This window comes from Andrographis paniculata, unplaced genomic scaffold, assembly GCF_009805555.1.
Source record: "Andrographis paniculata isolate CXL003 unplaced genomic scaffold, ASM980555v1 Contig21END, whole genome shotgun sequence".
In the NCBI taxonomy this organism is placed as follows: domain Eukaryota; kingdom Viridiplantae; phylum Streptophyta; class Magnoliopsida; order Lamiales; family Acanthaceae; genus Andrographis; species Andrographis paniculata.
In genome coordinates, this window is record NW_026137502.1 from 540,748 (window position 1) to 561,237 (window position 20,490).

At 29.8% G+C, this 20,490-nt stretch overlaps 2 protein-coding genes and 1 long non-coding RNA gene across 3 annotated transcripts; 1 reads left to right on the top strand and 2 right to left on the bottom strand.

The window, feature by feature from the left end:
* Positions 1–507: 507 nt before the first annotated feature.
* Positions 508–4,415, top strand: LOC127245100 (F-box/LRR-repeat protein 4). Its single transcript, XM_051265751.1, has 2 exons — positions 508–912; positions 3,243–4,415. The coding sequence occupies exons 1-2, from the start codon at positions 561–563 to the stop codon at positions 4,124–4,126; spliced, it is 1,236 nt and encodes a 411-aa protein (XP_051121708.1). The 5' UTR covers positions 508–560; the 3' UTR covers positions 4,127–4,415.
* Positions 4,416–4,589: 174 nt separating this feature from the next.
* On the bottom strand, positions 4,590–9,498 carry LOC127245012 (bidirectional sugar transporter SWEET4-like). Its single transcript, XM_051265656.1, has 5 exons — positions 9,406–9,498; positions 9,210–9,246; positions 8,714–9,092; positions 5,563–5,682; positions 4,590–4,760 (listed from the first exon to the last, which is right to left on the bottom strand). Exons 1-5 carry the CDS (start codon positions 9,446–9,448, stop codon positions 4,590–4,592), a joined length of 750 nt encoding a protein of 249 aa, XP_051121613.1. The 5' UTR covers positions 9,449–9,498.
* An 8,547-nt stretch (positions 9,499–18,045) lies between these two features.
* LOC127244721 (uncharacterized) lies at positions 18,046–20,143 on the bottom strand. Its single transcript, XR_007837323.1, has 2 exons — positions 19,952–20,143; positions 18,046–19,680 (listed from the first exon to the last, which is right to left on the bottom strand). It is a non-coding gene; the product is annotated as an uncharacterized LOC127244721 (long non-coding RNA).
* Between the last annotated feature and the right edge of the window lie 347 nt (positions 20,144–20,490).

Genomic DNA, 20,490 nt, shown 5'->3' on the forward strand with positions numbered 1-20,490 from the left:
ATTATTGGTTAATATTCCTCAAATCAATTTTAGCAGTTGATCACCATATCCCATATAAAAGAAAATGAAAATGATTTTTGACTGAGAAATTAGACTTTGAATCGTAAAAGAATTTTTTAATATAATATAAAAAATAAAAATAAAATTTTAATTTAATACTCTTTCTGTCATACAAATATATTTTTATTTAAATTTATTCTAGCTTTTTTTATAATAAAATATTAATTTTTTTTATTTTTTAATTAAAAAATTAAAATTTTTAATTTTTATTTACTTTTTTTAAAACTCGTGTCAATGGAACGAGCACACAATTTCATGATAGAATATATTTTTTTAAAAACTTTAGGTACCAATGCAATCGTGGCAAAATCCTTCGACCAAACCAAACACACCTATGTAATATATAGGTCCTATCTCCTGAAGGGCATTTAGGTAATAGCACATAAGTGGGTCCACCGCCCGCACAATTCTTTTAAATAAATATTTATACCAACCATAAATAAAGAAGTAAAATTCAATCTATACTCTGGCAGAGAGTGTGTCGGACACCGAGATCCTCGATGGCGCGTATTGCACAGCCGCAAGACGGCGGCGCGTGCATTAACGACTGTCTCGGCGACGACGAACTCCGATCAGTGCTGTCGAAGCTGGACCTCGACAGTGACAAGGAGGCGTTCGGCCTCGTCTGCAAGAGGTGGCTCCGCCTCCAAAGCACCGAGAGGAGGAAGCTCTGCGCTCGGGCAGGGCCGGGGATGCTGAAGCGGATGGCGAACAGATTCACGCGCCTCCGCGAGCTCGACCTGTCGCAGTCTGTGTCTCGTTCGTTCTACCCTGGCGTCACCGACTCCGATCTCTGCGTCATCGCCGCCTCGTTTTCTGCTTTGCGAATCCTGAATCTGCAGAATTGCAGAGGTACGATAGAAGTGATTTTTCGCGGCCTTCTAATTACTTCCATCTCGAATTTAATTCTTTCGCTTTAAGTTGTTGCTGTGTGTTTCTAATAACCGCCTGAGATTGAATTTTATGTGATGTTCATTATGAATTGGCATTTCATACTGAATGTTGATTGCTGGAACAGTTTATTTGATTTTTTGGATTTCCCTTCCGTGATCTGGGTTGCTTCGCTGATATTCTTCTAGTGGGTCTCTTTCTTAATTTTTCCTTGTTGGAAACGAATTTAGCATCACAATTGGACTTGATTCCTCAGTTGATTCCTCTATTACTGAAATTTAAGATTTCTTAAATTGTTGGAGGTCTTTTTAGGGTAATTTGCAGTCCATTCAAAACTATATACAGAAAGATTGATGAGTATTGAGTTTTTTGAATGTGAACTAAAGGTCTTTAACAAATGCATTTTTTTTCTCTCTTTAGTATCAGATAACGTTTCTGCGATATAACAGTAATAGGATTTATGGGATGCTCTATGCTCAAGTTCCTTAACACCACAATTTAGTTATGTACGAAGAATTACAGATTTACAGGAAACTTCGATGATTAACCTATTAATATCAGTGCCGGCAGCAGTGCTTTGCCCACTTTAAATGGTTTTGACTGAATGTTTTCATTAATGGAAAAGATGTCAGCTGTTTAGGCATATTTCTATTTTGATGTAATTGATAAGAAGCCAATTTTCAAATCGCCAAGGGTGAAACTTTGTTTGTGTTTAGACAGACTTATTGCAACTTTTAAGAGTATTTCTCCACCCGCATTGTATTTGCATGTTGATCTTTCACTTAGATTTACATCCTGCCATTTTGTTGAGTAACTTTTTTTTTTTTTTTTTTTAATAAGCTTTACGGGTTATGGTTGAAAAGCTTATCTATCTGTTGAAAGAAAGTATGTTCTAAAATATAAGCTAAAAATTCCGATGTTAGTTCAAAATGAAGAAACTAGTCTAATTCTATTTTGCCGTCAGTACAGGATATACTCTGAAATTTGTTTCAGTCTAATCGGATGAGAAATTATGTGAAGTAATTAAAAATTTAATGTTAATGGGATCATCTCAAGGCATGTATATTTTCATCACTCTATAGATTTTCTGTTTATGTAGAAACTAAATTTAGAATGATTCTAAACACTTTTGGCTCTTGCTTAGGCTACTGGCTATATAATTTTCCAATGTGTTGTCTGCTGTATCTATGAGCTGTCCGACATAAAAATATTATCAAACTGCCATACACCACTTGTAAAAAAATATGGCCATTAGTGACTTCACCGGATTGGCTGATTCAATCAAGAGATGCCTACACAGATTTTAGTATGGCCAGGGGACACATTGGTCCCTCCTGTATTTCTATGATTCATTCTGCAATATAACAATATATTCCTTCCGTCCAAGATCTTTTGTTAATTTATAATCTGGGACGTTCCAAAACTTCCGGAACTTTCTCTTTTACACAGTTTTACTTCTTTTACCCTGCTAAGTATATAAAATTTATAAAATCATTCAAAACAAAAAGTAAGGGGAAGACTGTCAAAAACCTATAATAACTATACCATCTAAAATACAACCAAATGTAAAGCAAGCAATCAAATTGGACCGGAGGTAGTATTAAATATTCCTAGTATTTACTATGTAACGCTTTAGGATTGCAGCAGAGCATACTCTTTGAAGTTTGAAATTAGTCTATGATCAGATTCGAGCAACCAAAATTAGATGTGAAATTCATGATGGAAACTGAGCTGCAAGCTGATTTGACTGGATCAAGGACTCTGCTCCTTTTCAAGTGGAAGCAGTAACTAATTGCTAAAAGAGATAATGGATGATTTATGCTAAGACTGCATCACTATAATAAAATGCAAAACTTCTACTTGAATTCTAGTGTGAAATTTATACGATAGTTCATCTAGGGGTTAAAGCCGAGTGGGGGCGTATTGAAGTTTCTGTTAATTAAGATCTGTCTCTACCTGATAGCATATCATATGGAATCATTAAGAAGCCTTATTTACATGAGCGAATGAATTAGCAAGCCTTGGATGCATGTTTTTGGAGAGCAAAAGTGGTTTTCTTACAACTTAGTTAGAAACTTTACAATAAAGGGGAAAAAAGAGAAGTGAGAATTTTAGTGGATGCACGACTGCATAGGCAAGTCTTATGTAATTTATTCCGTATTCATTCTGGAAGTTGGGGATTTCTTAGCAAGTTAATATATGTTCAATCAATCATTTTTCATACTTGCTCAAATCACATCACTTGAAAGCTACCCAAGTCTAACTATAGTTTCTTCTCTGATTTTCAACAGGTATAACAGACAAGGGACTGGCAGAAATCGGGTCTGGGCTTCCTTCCTTACAATCACTAGATGTTTCCTACTGCCGGAAGCTAACTGACAAAGGGTTGTCAGCCGTTGCCCAAGGCTGCCATGACCTGCGAACATTGCATGTGGCAGGTTGCAGATTTATCACTGATGGACTGTTGAAAGCCCTTTCCTCTAATTGCGATAATCTAGAAGAGCTAGACTTGCAAGGATGCACCAACATTACCGACTCTGGTCTCACTGCTCTGGTTCATGGTTGCAAGAGATTGAAACATTTAGATCTGAACAAGTGCAGTAATATTGGCGATGTTGGTGTGTCCAGCGTATCGAGAGCTTGTTCTTCTTCGTTGGTAACTCTGAAGTTGCTTGATTGCTACAAGATTGGTGATGAATCCTTAATGTCTCTGGCTGAGTACTGCAAAAATCTGGAGACCGTCATAATCGGTGGTTGTCGGAACATATCTGACGAGTCCATAAAGTCGCTGGCTTCATCTTGCAATGCTAGTCTAAAGAATCTGCGTATGGACTGGTGCATAAATATCTCGGACGTATCATTGGACTGCATTTTCTTGCTGTGCAGAAGCCTCGAGGTTCTTGATATTGGATGCTGTGAGGAGGTAACCGATGCTGCTTTTGAGGTGCTGGGAAATGACGATTGCAAGCTGAATTTGAAAATATTGAGAGCTAGCAACTGCCGGAAGATCACAGTCCACGGAATCCGCAAACTCTTGAAGTCATGTCAAGCTCTCGAATATCTTGATGTACGATCCTGCCCATATGTAACTGAGGTTGGGTGCCACGAGGCCGGCCTTCAGTTTCCGGGAGGCTGTAAGGTTAATTTTGCCGGGAGCTTGGCAGAGCCTAATTGATCGATCGATTGCGCACTAACCGGGGATGATGAGATACTATATTTTGTAAGATGACTGTTTTTTTAACTACATTGTGTTATATTCTGTAGATATGTATGCTTTTCTTCTTCTATTCCTTTATGCTTTTGTTTCGTACATTTGTGCTATGTTAATAGGTAATGCGGATTATTACCTCATCCTGTAGTTTATACTCCCTCTCCCCCTCTCTCTCTCTCCCTCTCACTCTGTTAACGCACTAATGTCTTATATTTTTATTTGAAATGTATGAATCATTATTGTCTTCTTTTTATTTTTATATACAAAATTAATAGGCGAATTTGTTATTTTATAACAAAAATTCTAATTGCTGAAAATGCGTGTAAATATCAAATAAGACATTAGTAAATGGACGAAGGGAGTATTATACATACGTATGTATGTATGTATCTATGTATACATATTTACTTATATTATGAATAGCGTGCTAAGCTCCATTGATGAGTGTTGGTGAAGAATGGGGAAGGGCAATTGAAGTATCTGTAGGCAGTTGAGGTTGGGCTTTTTCTTGGGCCTTCATTTTCTTGGTAGACTTGTAAAACATGACATAGAGTAGTAATTGGGCTGCCCCAAGTAAGGTTCCGAGCCCATTAGGGACCTGTTAGATAGATATCACGCAATGCAATTATTATACTAGTTTGATTCAAAGCAAGCTCATGGTTGTTCGATAGCATAGCAAATTAGCAATCTTTGTGAATTGTCATATGGTGTGGTGTGGTGTGGTGTGGTGGTTAGGGCTGACAAAAATTGACCCGATTTGAATTTGATCTGAAATAATTGGGTTTGGATTGAGATTTTTGATCCAATTAATAATTTGGTCAAATCGATTTAACTCATTTAATTAAACGGGTGGTCCGAATTTTCAACTTGAAAATAATTCATTTAACCTGTTTAATTAATATTATTTTCAAATATATTTTTAAAAAATTACCAATTCAATTTAATTCAAATATTCATGACCAACTTCATAAAAATAAAATAAAATTGATTAAACAAATGATTGTGTTGAGTAACTGTTATGTAGTGTTTCTTAATTCAACTATTGAATACCGATTTTAATGATATGAATATATATTTTTTGCTTTAATATGTAAATGTTTTATGCGTTTGAAAATTTTGTAAATAAAAATTATAATTTTAAATTAAAATTTAAAAATTTTAGACTTAAACAGGTTATACATGTCAGATTCAAGTTGACTCGATTAATAAAAAATCAAGTTAAAATTGCAAATATCAACCGGTTTAATTAAATGGGTCAAATTCAAGTAAAAAATTTTCTAATCCGTTTATAGCTGACCCAAACATTAACTCGACCTGACCTAATTTATTTGCCAGCCCTAACGGTGGTATTATAAATAACAATACAAGTTCAAGTTAGATAGGTAAACATATATACATACCGCAATGAAAGGGTCGAGATGAATAAGAGCATAAGAGGTCCAACAAACTCCGTTGAGAAAAGAGAAAAGCGACAAGAAAAATGGCATATATTCCACGCTTTTTGTCTTGATCACCATTTTCTGAAAACAAAATTAAAATATTATGTCTTTCATTAACCAAAATCATATCTTTAATTCTACTTTATAAATTCTTGCATAAAATTTTGACAACTTGTCCCTCAATATTTATTCATTTAATTAATAATAATAATAATAATAATAATAATAATAATAATGGTGTGTTTGCAGAAATTATATTTGTAGTGATACGATCTTCAATATACATAATATTTCATCTGTCTATTTTAAAAGTAAATATTTATTTTTGATACATAGTTTAATAAATATTATATTTTAATGATAACTGGTAGTAGTTTTGATATAAAAAAACAAATATACTCTTTTATTAAAATTATATTTTATTTATAGTAGATAATAGTTTTTGTATGAAAAAACAAATATACTCTTGTGATTAAAAAAAAGGTGGGTGTAATGGTATTATATAAATAAGTTTAGGGTTTAGGGTTTAGGGTACATGTAATGTGGAGTGGGATGGGATGGAGTCCACATTTACTTTTAAAAAAAAAATACTACTCACGTCCCGCTTTAAGAGTCTCATTTATTTTTTGCGTGTTGATATTCGAATATTAATTATTATATGAAAATGTAGTATAAATTAAAAAAAAATGACAAAAATACTTCTATTAGTGTCTTATAATACTATTATAATGACATTTGCGCAAAAAATTATACAAATATAAGGTTATTTTTAATGTTAAGTATAATAACGCAAAATGTAAATGAGACCTTAGAGCCGGACGGAAAGAATAATTACTTTGTAATTGACAACTCAAAATAAATATATGTATATTGTGTGAGTGAATGTGATAAATATATGTTATTATATCACAAAAATATTCAACACAATATTATATAAAGACTGAAATTCAATTACTCATTTCGTCTCAATTCAATAATCATATTTTACTATTTATGTCTGTTTCAAAATAATAGTATTATTTTTATAAATAAGTATATAATCATATAATTATTCTTAGTTTTTTCATTATTATTATACATATACTACTAATTTTCACCTTTAAATTAATATACAGTACTTACAAAGCCCAATGCAAATATTTTCAAATGGAGAGAGTATATTATATATAAATCAACACGTGTTAAATGATTAATCTAAGGATATGTGTAAACATGATTTGGAACCATTTTACTATTAATAAAAGTTTATTTTTCTAAAAAATATCATATACAATTTTTATTTTTATTTTAAATATTAGAGTGTGTTTGACAATTAGCTGATAGCTTTTAGCTTATAGTTGATTCAATTAGCTGGTTTAACTAGCTGATTCAATTAGCGTTTTGTATTAAAGTGTTTGGTAAAATAACTGTTTGACATTAGCTGTTTATACATGACTATTAAGGATATTGATATGTTATTTTTTAAAATATTTAATTTTATTCATTTTGGGTTGAAATTTATGAAAATTTTTGTTATTAATTATTGAAAATTATAAAATATTTATTTTTATTTTTATTAGTTAGATCTGAGAAATTTATTTTTACTAAAAAATAATAATTTTTATTGAAATTATGTAGAATATAAAATAATAAATTTTTCGTATATATATATTTTTATTATGTTAATTATAGTTTTAATATATATAAATAAATTAATAATCTTTGTTTTTTCTATTTGATTTAGTTTTAAAAATTTATATATTTTACAAATAAAATAATTTATATGTAATAATTAATAATTATTATTATTTTAAATTTACAAAAATAAAAATATAATTTAATAAATAAAATATATTAAAAATAATTAATAAACACTGCTATAAAAATATATTTATATGTATAAAATAAATAATTAAGTTTTATGGATAAATAAGAAATAACCAAAATTAAAATGATAAAGCTCTTTCAAAATGCTGGGTAGTTGAGCTTTTCAAAAATTAGCTTTTTGAGTCAAAAAAGTTTTTTCAAATAGCTAATTTACCAAACACCTAAATTAACGTTTTGACTGATCAAACAGCTAAAAGCTGTTCAATAAGCTAAAAAACTCTTTCAAACGTTGTTTCTCAAACACCCTGTTATATATATATATATAACATCTCATATAATATCTATTTACATTATATCAAATAGTCAAATTAAGATATGTTTGATTGTAATTTAAAATCGAAATCAATATTATTCAATTTACATATTTTGTTAATAAAAAAATATATATTTTTTTTCAAATTAAACCAGAACCAAACAATTTTATTCAAACTTATTATTATAATCCAAAATATTTATAACACTTCAAAAAACAACAATAAACAAACCCTAATTAATTCACAAACAACATAATAATACTCTCATAGTCTCTCAACAAACTATTTATTTTTGTATTTTTATTCATTTCAAAATAAAGTATTTATTTACTTTTTTAGTAATTATACTATCTAATATTAAAAAAACATCCTTACAACTTACAATATACTCTATACAAACGTCGTTATATTTATATTACACACTATTAATAGAGATACTTTTTTTTTTTCTTAATTTATATTATATATAAATATAATACTAATATTAAAAAATACTTGCAAAAAGAAAATGAAATCCTCTGTTATGAAACAAATGAAGTATTATAAAAAAATCATCTACAAATAATGTATTCAATAATATATAATAATACTACATATAACAATAATTCGAAAAAAAACTTTTTACTATTGAGCAATTATATTAACATTATTCAGCATCGTATATATCTTGCGTTAATGTATAGTTTAAAAAGGGTGTGTTTCGTTTGGTTGAATATGGAAAAAATATCTTTTTCTTTCGAAAAACACAGAATTCAAATAGTAAAATGTGAAAAAATTTGATTAAAAAATCAGACCTAGCACACCATATAACAACGGCCTACATAACCAAAAATTTATTGCTTTTAAATTATTAAAAGTAATTGGATTTGTTTGTTGGATGTTTATGAAAAAATAAATATTCATCATTATTTAATAAATTAGTACAAAATTTTCAAGATATCTTAGACGCAAATAACATCTAATCATACATTTAAAAATAAATAAAAAATTACCATGACTGATAACGGTGAAGCGTACATCAAAGTATTCCCGGCCATGCAAATGCTTCCTACGATAGAAGCTCGAAGTTTTATGGAGTGGACTAAGGTGAGCACAAGAAGGGTCAAAAGGGCCAAGAATGAACACTCGATGAGCATAAACATCGTCAAATTTAACCTTTTTTTGCCATTCGAAAATGCAAAAAATAGCGATATATAAACCAACTCAATAACAAGTCCGGAGGCGTTTATGGTCACAACGAGGGTGCTGTGAGGTTGTACCATAGGCAATCCATATAGTACCCAGAGCCCACAGTTGATGAATGTCGCCAAATATGGCATTGGTGAGTATAATTCCACTGATTTTTTCTTCCAAATATCATAAAATGTTGGCCTAAATTTTCAAAATAAATATATTAATTAAAAATTTTGATAAAATTGAATATATATGTATATATGTAGGAAACCAATAAATTACATATTAAAAAATAAAAAAAAAACTAATACTTACACTGGAGACAAAAACAGAATGATCGAAATAATATTACCTGATGAACCAAAAAATAATAATTAGAGATAAAAAAAAATATTAACAAACCACAAGATTTACCTGATGTGTGTTATATGTGTGTGTTTACAAATAAATTAAAGAAGAATTTAAAAATAATAATAATAAAAAAAAAGTTTATATGAAAGAGAAAATTAACCTATAACACCAATAAGAGTGCGAGCATCGCCTTTGGAGAACATGATAGATGAAGAAAATTTTAGTGAGAGATTCCTTTGGTTCTAGTGTGAGAAAGATAAGGTTATTACAATGCATGCATGGTTCTTACATATTATATATATATATATATATAATATTGAGGATGATTAGGATGCTTTAATTATTTTAATCATCACATGAAAATATGAAAATAGACAGACAACACATTAATTTAATTAATAGAATATATAATGAGTTAATTGAAATCATATGCTGAGGGTTTATAATTTAGATATTTCTTGTATTGAGATTAACGATAACATATATTACGGGTGCGTTTATTTGAGAGTTTGGATTTTGAGTTGGAATTTGAATAATAAAAATTTTGAATTTGAATAGTTGTATGATGTGATATAAATAGGTGTTGAAGTGATTTTTTGAATGTAAAATTGTGTTTTAGTTTAATATAAAAAATAAAAAATAAGTGTTTTTTACTTGATATTTTTGGAGGAAAAAAAATGGAATGAATAATAGATTTAAAATCCAATCCCCCAAATAAACACAACTGTATTATCGAGCATTGTAACTTATGTGTTGTCGATTTATATTTGAATTGTTGTCACCATGTTAAATGATATTCATTTAGCATAATAATAATAGTATTATGATAATAAGTGAGGGTTTGTTTAGTTTTCGTTTGAAATTGAAACTGAAATTTTAATTTTAATTTTAATTTTTTATTTAAATAGTATTTTGATTAAAAATTTTATGGGAGAAAATAATATATGTAAATTGAGAAATATACAAACTTAATAATTGTGACTTTGATTTAAAAAAAAGAAACAAAAAATTTTGATTTTCATGTGCATGCTTCTCAATAAAAATATAATATTTCTTATAAAATACGATCATATTTAAATATTATTTAAATCTGTTAAAATATATTTAGAAACAATATATTATATCTATAGTAGTTGTCTTATTTAAGAGATTCGTAGAATTCAGGCCTTATTTAGATGATTTGTATATCACTATAAATATGTATGTATTCTTATGATTGAAATAGAAAATTTTAGTTTCATATTCTAACATGATATTAGAGTCAAATTCTCTCCGAGTACATTTATAACCCGTTATATATCATATATATTTTATTGATGTATCCGCTTCTATTCACGGTCATGCTGTTATTTTCATGTCGTCTCCGTCTCTACTACTCCATTGACAGAGTCTACTTTCAGCTCTAACGCCGTTGAGAGTCCTGTTTTTTTACTTTAACTCTATTGACAGCGAGGGGGTTCTGTTTTCGACTCTAGGTCTATTGTAAGCGAGCGAGTCCTGTTTTCGACTCTAGCTCTATTAAGAGTGAGCGAGTCCTATTTTCAATTCTAATGGTGTTGAGAGTTCTGCTTCTGAATCTGATCCAGTGGACGGCTACACCACTTTCAGTTAATCTTGGTGAATTCAAATTCGTACGTGGAAGATCTCGGCTATATCTTTTTCGGTCACTTCTGACAAATTCAAGTTTATTCGATCATATCTTGAGTTTGAAGAGGGGTGTTAAAAATATATTTAGAAGTAATATATTATATTTATGTTAGTTGTCTTATTTAAAATATTCGTAGGATTCTTATCTTATTTAAATTATTTGTATATCATCGTAAATATATACAAACAAAAAAATTTAGATTCATATTTTAACAAAATCAATCAAAATTCAAATCAAAACCAAACAAAAGCAAAGTATTTGTAAGATTTACTTATTTGGGTATTTGTAGGCACAAAGAGGAGATATTTGTGTCAAATTAAGGGATTTGCGTGGGAATTGAGAATTCTAAAAATTAATAATTGGACACAGATCAAACATCAATTTAACGAATATTGATAATGATTGCTTATTTCATTCATGCACATGCATATATGCCTCTCCAAAATCATCTCAAATACTAATTATATATATTTGGCATTTCACATTACCCCCTTTTTTTTTTTTTAAATATATATATATATAATAGGTTTTTCACACACACATATATATTACTTTCAAATAGTTTTATTTTAATTTAATTTCTCATTTTCATATAGCATTTTAAAAAGGTTCTGTTTGTGGGTTAATAATAATAATAATAATAATAATAATAAATAAATAAATAAATAAATTAACAAAATTCAAGAATATTGTTAGTGTATGCATATATATATATATATATAGTGTCATGAGATTAGGCAGCTGTTGTGTTCCTATGCATGTAATAAATGCATCAAGGAATTAATTGCTGCCTATTTTTTGCTTTTATTCAATATATATATTGGAAAATATGGATGAGGTTTTATGTATATTTACTTGGTTTTTGTTTGTTTGTTATTTTTTAAAAGGTAAAATAAGTATTGAATATTGTATTGCTGAATTTTTTTGAAAGATTGAATAGTAAAAATAGAGAAAAATGTATACTGAACAAATTATTTTTGTTCGAAAGAATCATATAGGCTCGTGCTTTCTATTAAGAAAGAATTCAAGATTTCAATTTAAAACCAATTGATTGTTAAGTGAAATAGTTCAGCATTTCCCTCTTGAGATTGTTCGTATATTTTTATATATAATTATTTAGGTCTCGCATATATATACCTATATATATGAACATTGTAACTCTTTTTTGTCAATAATATAATTTTTATTTTTCGCAAATATTCCAACACGGTATAAAAACAAATTACGGTTTATTTTGCCTGAACCATGCCACCGCCTCGTTTTGCCGTCCACCGCCACTCATCAAACGACACCGCCGCCACCACCGCCTTGAGACCGGCCCGCCCCAAAGTTTTGCCAGTGTCGGCGGCGTGTCGTGATCTCACGCACCGGCGACACAAATTGGCGTCAAACCCCTCTTAGTGCCTTCGTCTTCCTGCCGCACATGAGGTGCGTCTAGTGGTTTTCAGCTGCCACCTCTTGTTTCGATTCCCGACGTTAGTGTATGGTCGATTTTGCCATCTGATTCGAATTATTTTGCAATTGTTACTAGGTTGGTCTACTCAGTCTGTTTTCTGCACAATTCTTTTGTGCGATATACTATTTTTGATTTTATCGCTTCATAGTATGACTTTTAATATGGATCGTGTGGACACTTACGAGATTATTGTTATCCTTTTTGGAGATAATTATAATTTGTGGGATGAATCAATAAACAAGTTTCTTGATTGGTAAAGGATTATGATGTTATGTTACTGACGACTTTACTGCACCAGTTGCTCCCACTGTCACCTTTACAGCACCCCTCACCAATAAGGAGCTCATAGATTATCAGAATGTCTTGGATGAGTGAGATAATAAGAATTACATTATTCTTACTTGGATTCAGAATACATCTTCCAAGTTCATTCAGATTCAACTTCGCCGCATGGATACTGCAAAAAAAGTTTGGGATTATTTGCAGCATCGATATTAGGCCACTGCGGGTATACATTACTATCAGCTTCTTGGGTCGTTGAATGCACTAACATACGACTCGAACCATAGTATGAATGAGTTCATTTCTACTATACAATCTATGTGAGATCGCATTGATGAAACATATATACAAATTGAGCACTTTCGATTGATTCAACTCTTGATGAAGCTTGGTCCATAATATGAGTTTGTGTGTGTTTCTTTGCTTTATCTTCATCCCTTGCCTTCCTTAAAGACAACAATAAACGAGATTTTGTTTGAGGACACCCGTCTCAAGATGCTCAAGGCTCCTACCCTTGATTTGGTCTTGGCAGTTTCCTCTTCTACTCCTCATAGCCGAGATACTCGCAAGGATGCCCGACCACCTCAGTCTGATAAATGTCACAATTGCCCAAATGTTGCTCAAATTTTGTTTCACTGCCCTAAGGTTGATTGTCGCTACTGTAATCAAAAGAGCCACATATGTTCGTATTGTCCCAAGAATACCAAGGCTGGTCAGTCCTCTTATTCCGACTCTTCGCATGCACCCCTCCCGAGGGGAACTACCAACTTACTCTTCTCGATGGCACTTCACTAGAGGATCCCTCTCTCTATAGGCAGTTGGTGGGATCCCTGATCTATTTGATGGTCACTCGTCCTGACATAGCTTATGCCATTCATGTTATTAGTCAGTTCATGACTAACCCCCAGACAATTCACTACGCTACTATGTTGTGCATCATTCACTATGTCAGTGAACACTTTTACATGGTCTTTACTTCTCTGTTGACTCTCCATGCTGGTTTCTCTGATGCTGATTGGGTAGGTGGTGCCACTTTGTTCGACAACATGTTTATACCGGTATTGTTCACGTATCTCTTATTTCTTCCGAAGATCAAATTGCGGATATCTTCACCTAATCCTTCTTCCCAAGTCGGTTCTCTATATTGTTGAGCAAACTCAAGTTGGTTTCTATTCTACCACCTTGAGTTTGAGATGAAATGTTTGTGTATTTTTGTATATATAGCCATTTGGAATCCACATATATACCCATATATATGAACATTGTAACTTTTGTTTTTATCAATAATACAATTTATATTTTCGCAAATATTTTAACAGATATGATAATCTCGAAAATCCTAACTATGATCAATACCTAACACGAACATCACGACTATAATACCATGTTAAATGATGTAAATAACTGCTTCATCTGAAAACTTAAGCTATTAAAGATACGCATAATTTATTTATATAACATATACAACCACTGTAAAACAAACAAAACATATCCTTCATTGTGAAGGTTTTTGTGTTAGACTGCAAAAATATCGGTCTACAAATGTAAAGAGAATACAATACTTAACCTAGCGATGAACTATCAGCGGTAAGTAATTTTGTGGATTATCATCCAAATTTTCTAGAAAACACAACAAAATGAGCCTAATATATATTAGGAAATTTCGCCAAACTCATATTAATATTCAAATAATTAGCTAAAAAATAAGAAAATTGAAAAAGAATGAAAATATTAATTATGTGCAATCATGAAGCCACCGTATGAATGGAACGAATCGACCTTTTAGGTAACCCCCGAGCCACTTTTTTATTTTGAAAATATGTCTTTCATCGTTTAGTTTACTAGTGATTTCTTTTCACTTTTTTTTTTTAAATTATTATTATTTATTCTTTTATTATTATTTTTCAAATATCATATTTAACATAAATAAAAAATAAAATTACAAACAATAAAAATAAAGTAAATAAAGCCTAGTCAATAATAATAATGTACTGAAGTGCATGAAATTTGTTATATGTCATTGTCATCAATATTATTCCTACCCATTAGTATCTTTATCACATGTATATGATTGGATATTTAGGGTGTGTTTGTTTGGGGGTTTGGATTTTGGATTGGGATTTGAATAGTAAAAATTTTGAATTTGAATAGTTGTATGATGTGATATAAATAGGGTTTGATGTGATGTTTTGAATGTAAAATTGATTTTTAGTATAATATAAAAAATGAAAAATAGGTGTTTGATTTGATATTTTTGGGGGAAAAAATTGGATGAATAGTGAATTAAAATCCTCCAAAATCCTTCAAACAAACACACTCCTAGATGGATGGCGGTAATTAAATTAAATATTGTATCACAGTGTTATAATAATATTCTTGGGTTTTTTTTTTTTTTTTTCTTAATTTGGTCATTAAAATGAATAATATAATTTTATTATTTATATTAATTAGTTAAAGCTCGTGATAATTTTAGGTATGGATAAATATTTATTTATTTATTTTTAAAATTATGTATGTGTCATTCTTAATTATTTTAATTTCTTATGTGAAGCATATATAACTACTTGATATTCTTGAATTTTTTTTTTTAATATTATAATATTACGCATGTTCATCCAATATTTTTTTTATAACCTTATAAATATTATTAAAAATCTATTCTTTTACGCATACTTACATAATATATATAATACTAATTCCATTATTCATGCTCATTTAACTAGGTACGAATTTTAAGAAAATAGATAAAAATAAATACTTTTATTCTCTCGGGTAAATAAAAAGTAAAAAAAGTGATACTTTATTAATAAAATAATAATAAATTTAGATGATAAAAAAAATAAAGTAAAAATAAATTTAAATGACAAATGAAGGAGTATTGCATTTTATTTACTCACAAAAATTAATATTGAATATAAAAATATTATTTTTATATTACTAAGACGATTCTTCATATCTAACATAAAAAAATACATACCCAAAATATCTCTTTTATAATATACAAAGAGTTTGTTTACTTTGTGTTTTCATGTGACACAATTTTCTATAAATATTATTTTAAAAATACAATATATAATAACACAATATTAGAATACATACATTTTTGTAATAGTTGAAATGACTTATTTCATTAGTGATATTGTATTTAAGGTAACAAAATCTAATTGGTTAATAATATTGAATTAATTTATTATTTTATTAATTCTTTATGTGAATAGTGTTGTTATAATTTTAAAATAAGAATTAATACATGTGATTAAAATAATATGTATAAATATTTTAAAGATTACATTTTAAAAAAAATATATGCAATATAGATATCATTTTATAAAGAATAAAATTTTAAATAATACAAATAATTTTTAAAAAATATTTATTTATTTATAATTAAGATAAACTAAGTTAAAATGTTTCAAATATAGATAAAAAATATTTATTTATTGAGAAGAGATATAAATAAAGAGGTTTATAGATAAAAAAATATTTATTTATTAAGAAGAGATATAAATAAAGAGGTTTTGAGTGGTCTTATATATATGATGATTTATATTTATTAAATATATTTCGATTTAATAAATTTTACCAAAACTAGAAATATATAAATTAAAGTGTAACAAACAAAAAAGAAAATAAGCCCACAAAAATTTTAGTCAACAAACACACTCATCGGTTTTAGCCGGTTCAAAATTTTACTATTTACAAAAAATTTGCCCCCACAATCATCTAATTAAACAATCTAATTTTTATTTTCTATATTATATTAAAAATGAATTTTACATTCAAAACATCACGTCAACACCTATTTATATCGCATCGTACAACTATTCCAATTCAAAAATTTTACTATGCGAATTTCAAACTCTCGAACAAATACACTCGTCAATTTTAGTTCTTTTTCAAAATTTTTACTATTCAAATTCCAAATATCTGTTATGAAATTTTGGTCAATAAAATTTGTATGAAGACCAATATTGTATCCATACACCAAAACACATACATAATTTAATTTGTGGCCCAATTGGAACCTGGCCCTAACCCGTGACCTGTCACCTGCGACCCGGCACCCGTGACCCGTGTGTTTATTAGACCCACATCATATGCCGTTCGATCAAGGGGCTTCTTACTGGCCGTTGATTTGATTTGATCCATTATATATCTATATGGATTGGGAGGGAGCGGCAGGGATTAACACTTCTTCTCAGGGATTCAACTCTCTCTCGCTACCTTCTTCTCTCTCACTTCTCTCTACATCGCGATTCTGTTCTTGGCCGTGGAACTCTTCTGGAAAGTCTATGTTCTTGAGCTTGTAGTTCTCCCCTGTTTGGGACATCTACGAACTGCAAGGGGTTCCATTCGTCAGCCGTGGCTTCGTCTGTACCTGTGGTATTATTTTTTCCACTGTTTTGTGCCGTAAGCCTTCTTCTTCATATGTAGGGGTTGTTTTTGGTGTAGGTTAAGGGTCTTGGGCCGGTTTCGTTGTGTTTGTCACGATTTACATGTGTTTGTGTCAATTTGGAGTTCTTGGGTGATATTGGGGCTGAGCCTAAAAACCAAGCCCTAATTCAAACTTTGTTTTGTATTTTCGTTGATATTTCTTTAATAAAATCAAGTTTATTCCGCGTTTATTTCATAAAATTATCGAACAAAAATACTCATCAATTTTAGTCACATTTAATTCCATTATAAACTATTTCAATCAATTTTAGTTTTACATTTCAAAAGTTAATGAAAATTGTTGACATGGAAGAAACGAAATTGATATGACAACTGACATGGACACAACACGGTCGAACTGGACTTTAATATTTTCAAATTGGTACAGTTTAATTTTTTATTATACCAACTACTTTAAATTCAATATACATATTTAAAAAAAAAAAACAAAAAAAAACATAACCAAGAAGATAAAATTTTTAGATCAGAAATAAAAAAATACACAGATGTGTGACAACATTAGTGTGTATAATTGTACACAACCGTGTGACAATATAAACATGTATAATTGTACATGGCCGTATTATTTTCGAGTCAGCTGTCATGTCAACCCATTATGTCCACATCAGTAATTTCTGTCAATTTTTAAACAGTGAGACAAAAATTGAATGAAATTGTTTATAATTGAACTAAAAGTAATGAGTTTATATTGAAACTACTATTAATTTTTTTTTCCCAATATTTAAAATATAACAAAATAGTTTAAAATGATCTAAATTGAGATTAAAAGTATAAAAATTCTCATACACTAAACACATTAGAAAAAATGATTAAAAAATACTAAATGGAATTTAGTATTGATATTTTTAAATAATAAAAAAAAAACCACCTCAGTTACAATTTATAATAATAAAATCACTGGTACAAAACCCTTGTTTTTGTTTGTTTCACTTTTTCAGTTTCCTATTCCCCAATGTTGCTACTACTACTTCTGATGATGGCATATTTTCCTTAGAGAACATATCCTACCTCAGAATTATAGTACCATCCGGTGGCAGAATCAGATCCTGAATTCTGGGGAGTTGAATACCAATTTGTTACCACAGTTTGTTTTTTCCGAATTTGTTTGATTAGGTGAAGAAGAAGAAAGTAAAAGTAAAATAGAGTGTTAAACTTATAATTAAATACAAATGAACATAATCATATAATTAAACTCAGTTAATTGTTTGATCTGATAGCCAAGCAATTTGGTAAGAGATTTCACCCAAAGCAAATCATGCTTCGTATCGTTTTGCAGAATCCCAAAAATCCGAACTTGAACTTCAATTTCATTTGCATATCTTTTTACATACAGTTACTACAACATACATCACTACAAAGTTTAGACACAATGCATATAAAACTCAATAAGCCCTTACGACAGACATAACAACACTATGGACACACACATTAGCAAAATCTGAAAGCACATCAAAATAAAGATGATATTTTTCCTATAACGTAACACGAAGCATGAATTTTTCTTGAACCGCCAAAGACTCAATCCGATGGGTTAGATCGATGCCACTGGTCTTTAACGTAGCGTAGGATTCCCGATCGGAAGTGTTACAAAATTATTATATCACAAGAATATCAAATAATTATCGAAGAATAGAATTCGACATCAAAATAATTTATCGAAATAAATTCGATAATTACGTCGAGTTGAGGTAAAATTTCTCTCTAATTATCGAAATAAATTCGATAATCAAATAATAATTTATCAAAATAAATTCGACAATCAGAATAATTTATTGAAATAAATCCGATAATCAATAATAATTTATCGAAATAAATTTGATAATCAATAATAATTTATTGAAATAAGTTTGATAATCACATCGATTCGATGTATAACCTCTCTCCGTAAAAACGAATACGCCCCGGTAGTGCCTCCAGTTCGTAGCGCAACGTTCCAAAAGATAAAACGACGTTCGTCTCCAAATTAGGTGGCACCCCAAGATTTCAGAGCCCTGACAAACTAAAATAAGGAGACTTCAAACTATCTCGGGAGGCTTAATATTTAAGAAAAATTTGTTGGGTTTGTACCGGACAAGTCATCGAAAACTTCACCGAAAAATGTTTCCGGGGAGGAGAGGATTAGAGATAAAAGATCTTCTCTTTGTGGTGTGTTGAATGGAATGATGGAAGTGGTCTTATATAGGCACTCCAACCTTGGGGGTGTTTAATTCTGAGTTGGAACCGCCGACGTTTAATGGCCGGTAACCGCCAGTCATAATTTCGGTAATGTTCGACCATAAACACCATACTTAATTTCCGATCATAAATATATTATTTGAATATTTTAAATTTCAAATAATAATTTATCATACATACGTATAATTATAATTTTTGGGCTATATTTTCGTTACACAAAAATATATTTTTTTGGACTTCGCCAAAATATTTTATTATTCTGATTTGGCTTCGGAGCATAATAAACTTCATCAAATCTAGCATTCATCAAACTTAAGTCCAACCCACAACCACGACCAAAACCTTTGAGCCAAAGATAAAATTCATGCTCGTGTACTTGTGTCATTATATGGTCCAGGCAATTGACACGCGCTTACCACCTGCATTTATATGCTTCACTATAATATCAATAACTACTATACAACTTACATGCATTCCAACTCACCGAATAATTTATTCCAAAAATTACAAATTTAATCTAAAATTAAATTCTATCAATTAAATAATTCATCCATTTTCCAACACTCAACCATGGCCAAAAGCGGGAAGCAAATCTCCATTATATTACTGGTGCCAATTCTTGCCTTTCAAAAATGGAGCAATGGTGAAAAATATACAAGATATTATGATATTGTTGTCGTAAAAAATTACCTCTGACGGTTTAATCGAAAAAGCCTGTCAGAATCAATATGTTTCGAAAGATTTCTCGGCCTCTTCAAGAAAGAATCCGGGCTATATTGAGATAACCGAAAAATTAAAGTAAAAACGAAAGAAAAATAAGATTGTAAACAAGAAAGAAAGTTGGAAATTAAATTGAAACTAATAGAAAAAATTCTTAAAATATAGAAGAAATATACATTAAAAAATTTAGAGAAAAAATTAAACGAAGAAGAAGATTACGATGGAATGACGTGTTCATTTTTCTGCGTGGCCCTTATCTTTTAATCTTGTTGCTATCTTTTGAATTTTGTTTGGATAAGGCTTTATCCATTTTTTTTCTCCAACAACCTTAGATTCCTTTTTATCACCTTTTGACTAAATATTTCCATCTCCAATAGGTTGCTTGCATTTTTACCTGGACTCTCATATGCAATGGGCCAAACTTGCTGCTGGGCCCATTCATCGATTTGGGCCGATGAATTTGACTGAATACTGGGCCGCGAACTGAAAATCTTTTCCGTTGGACTTTG

What these genes read in the sequence shown, in the direction of transcription:
- LOC127245100 (XM_051265751.1), top strand. Translation starts at nt 561, where the DNA reads ATGGCGCGTATTGCACAGCCGCAAGACGGCGGCGCGTGCATTAACGAC. An exon ending in GAATCTGCAGAATTGCAGAG is followed by an intron (nt 913 to 3,242) that starts GTACGATAGAAG and finishes GATTTTCAACAG; the next exon opens with GTATAACAGACAAGGGACTG.
- LOC127245012 (XM_051265656.1), bottom strand. Translation starts at nt 9,448, where the DNA reads ATGTTCTCCAAAGGCGATGCTCGCACTCTTATTGGTGTTATAG. An exon ending in CACTCTTATTGGTGTTATAG is followed by an intron (nt 9,247 to 9,405) that starts GTTAATTTTCTC and finishes TTGGTTCATCAG; the next exon opens with GTAATATTATTTCGATCATT. An exon ending in ATCTCGACCCTTTCATTGCG is followed by an intron (nt 4,761 to 5,562) that starts GTATGTATATAT and finishes TCTATCTAACAG; the next exon opens with GTCCCTAATGGGCTCGGAAC.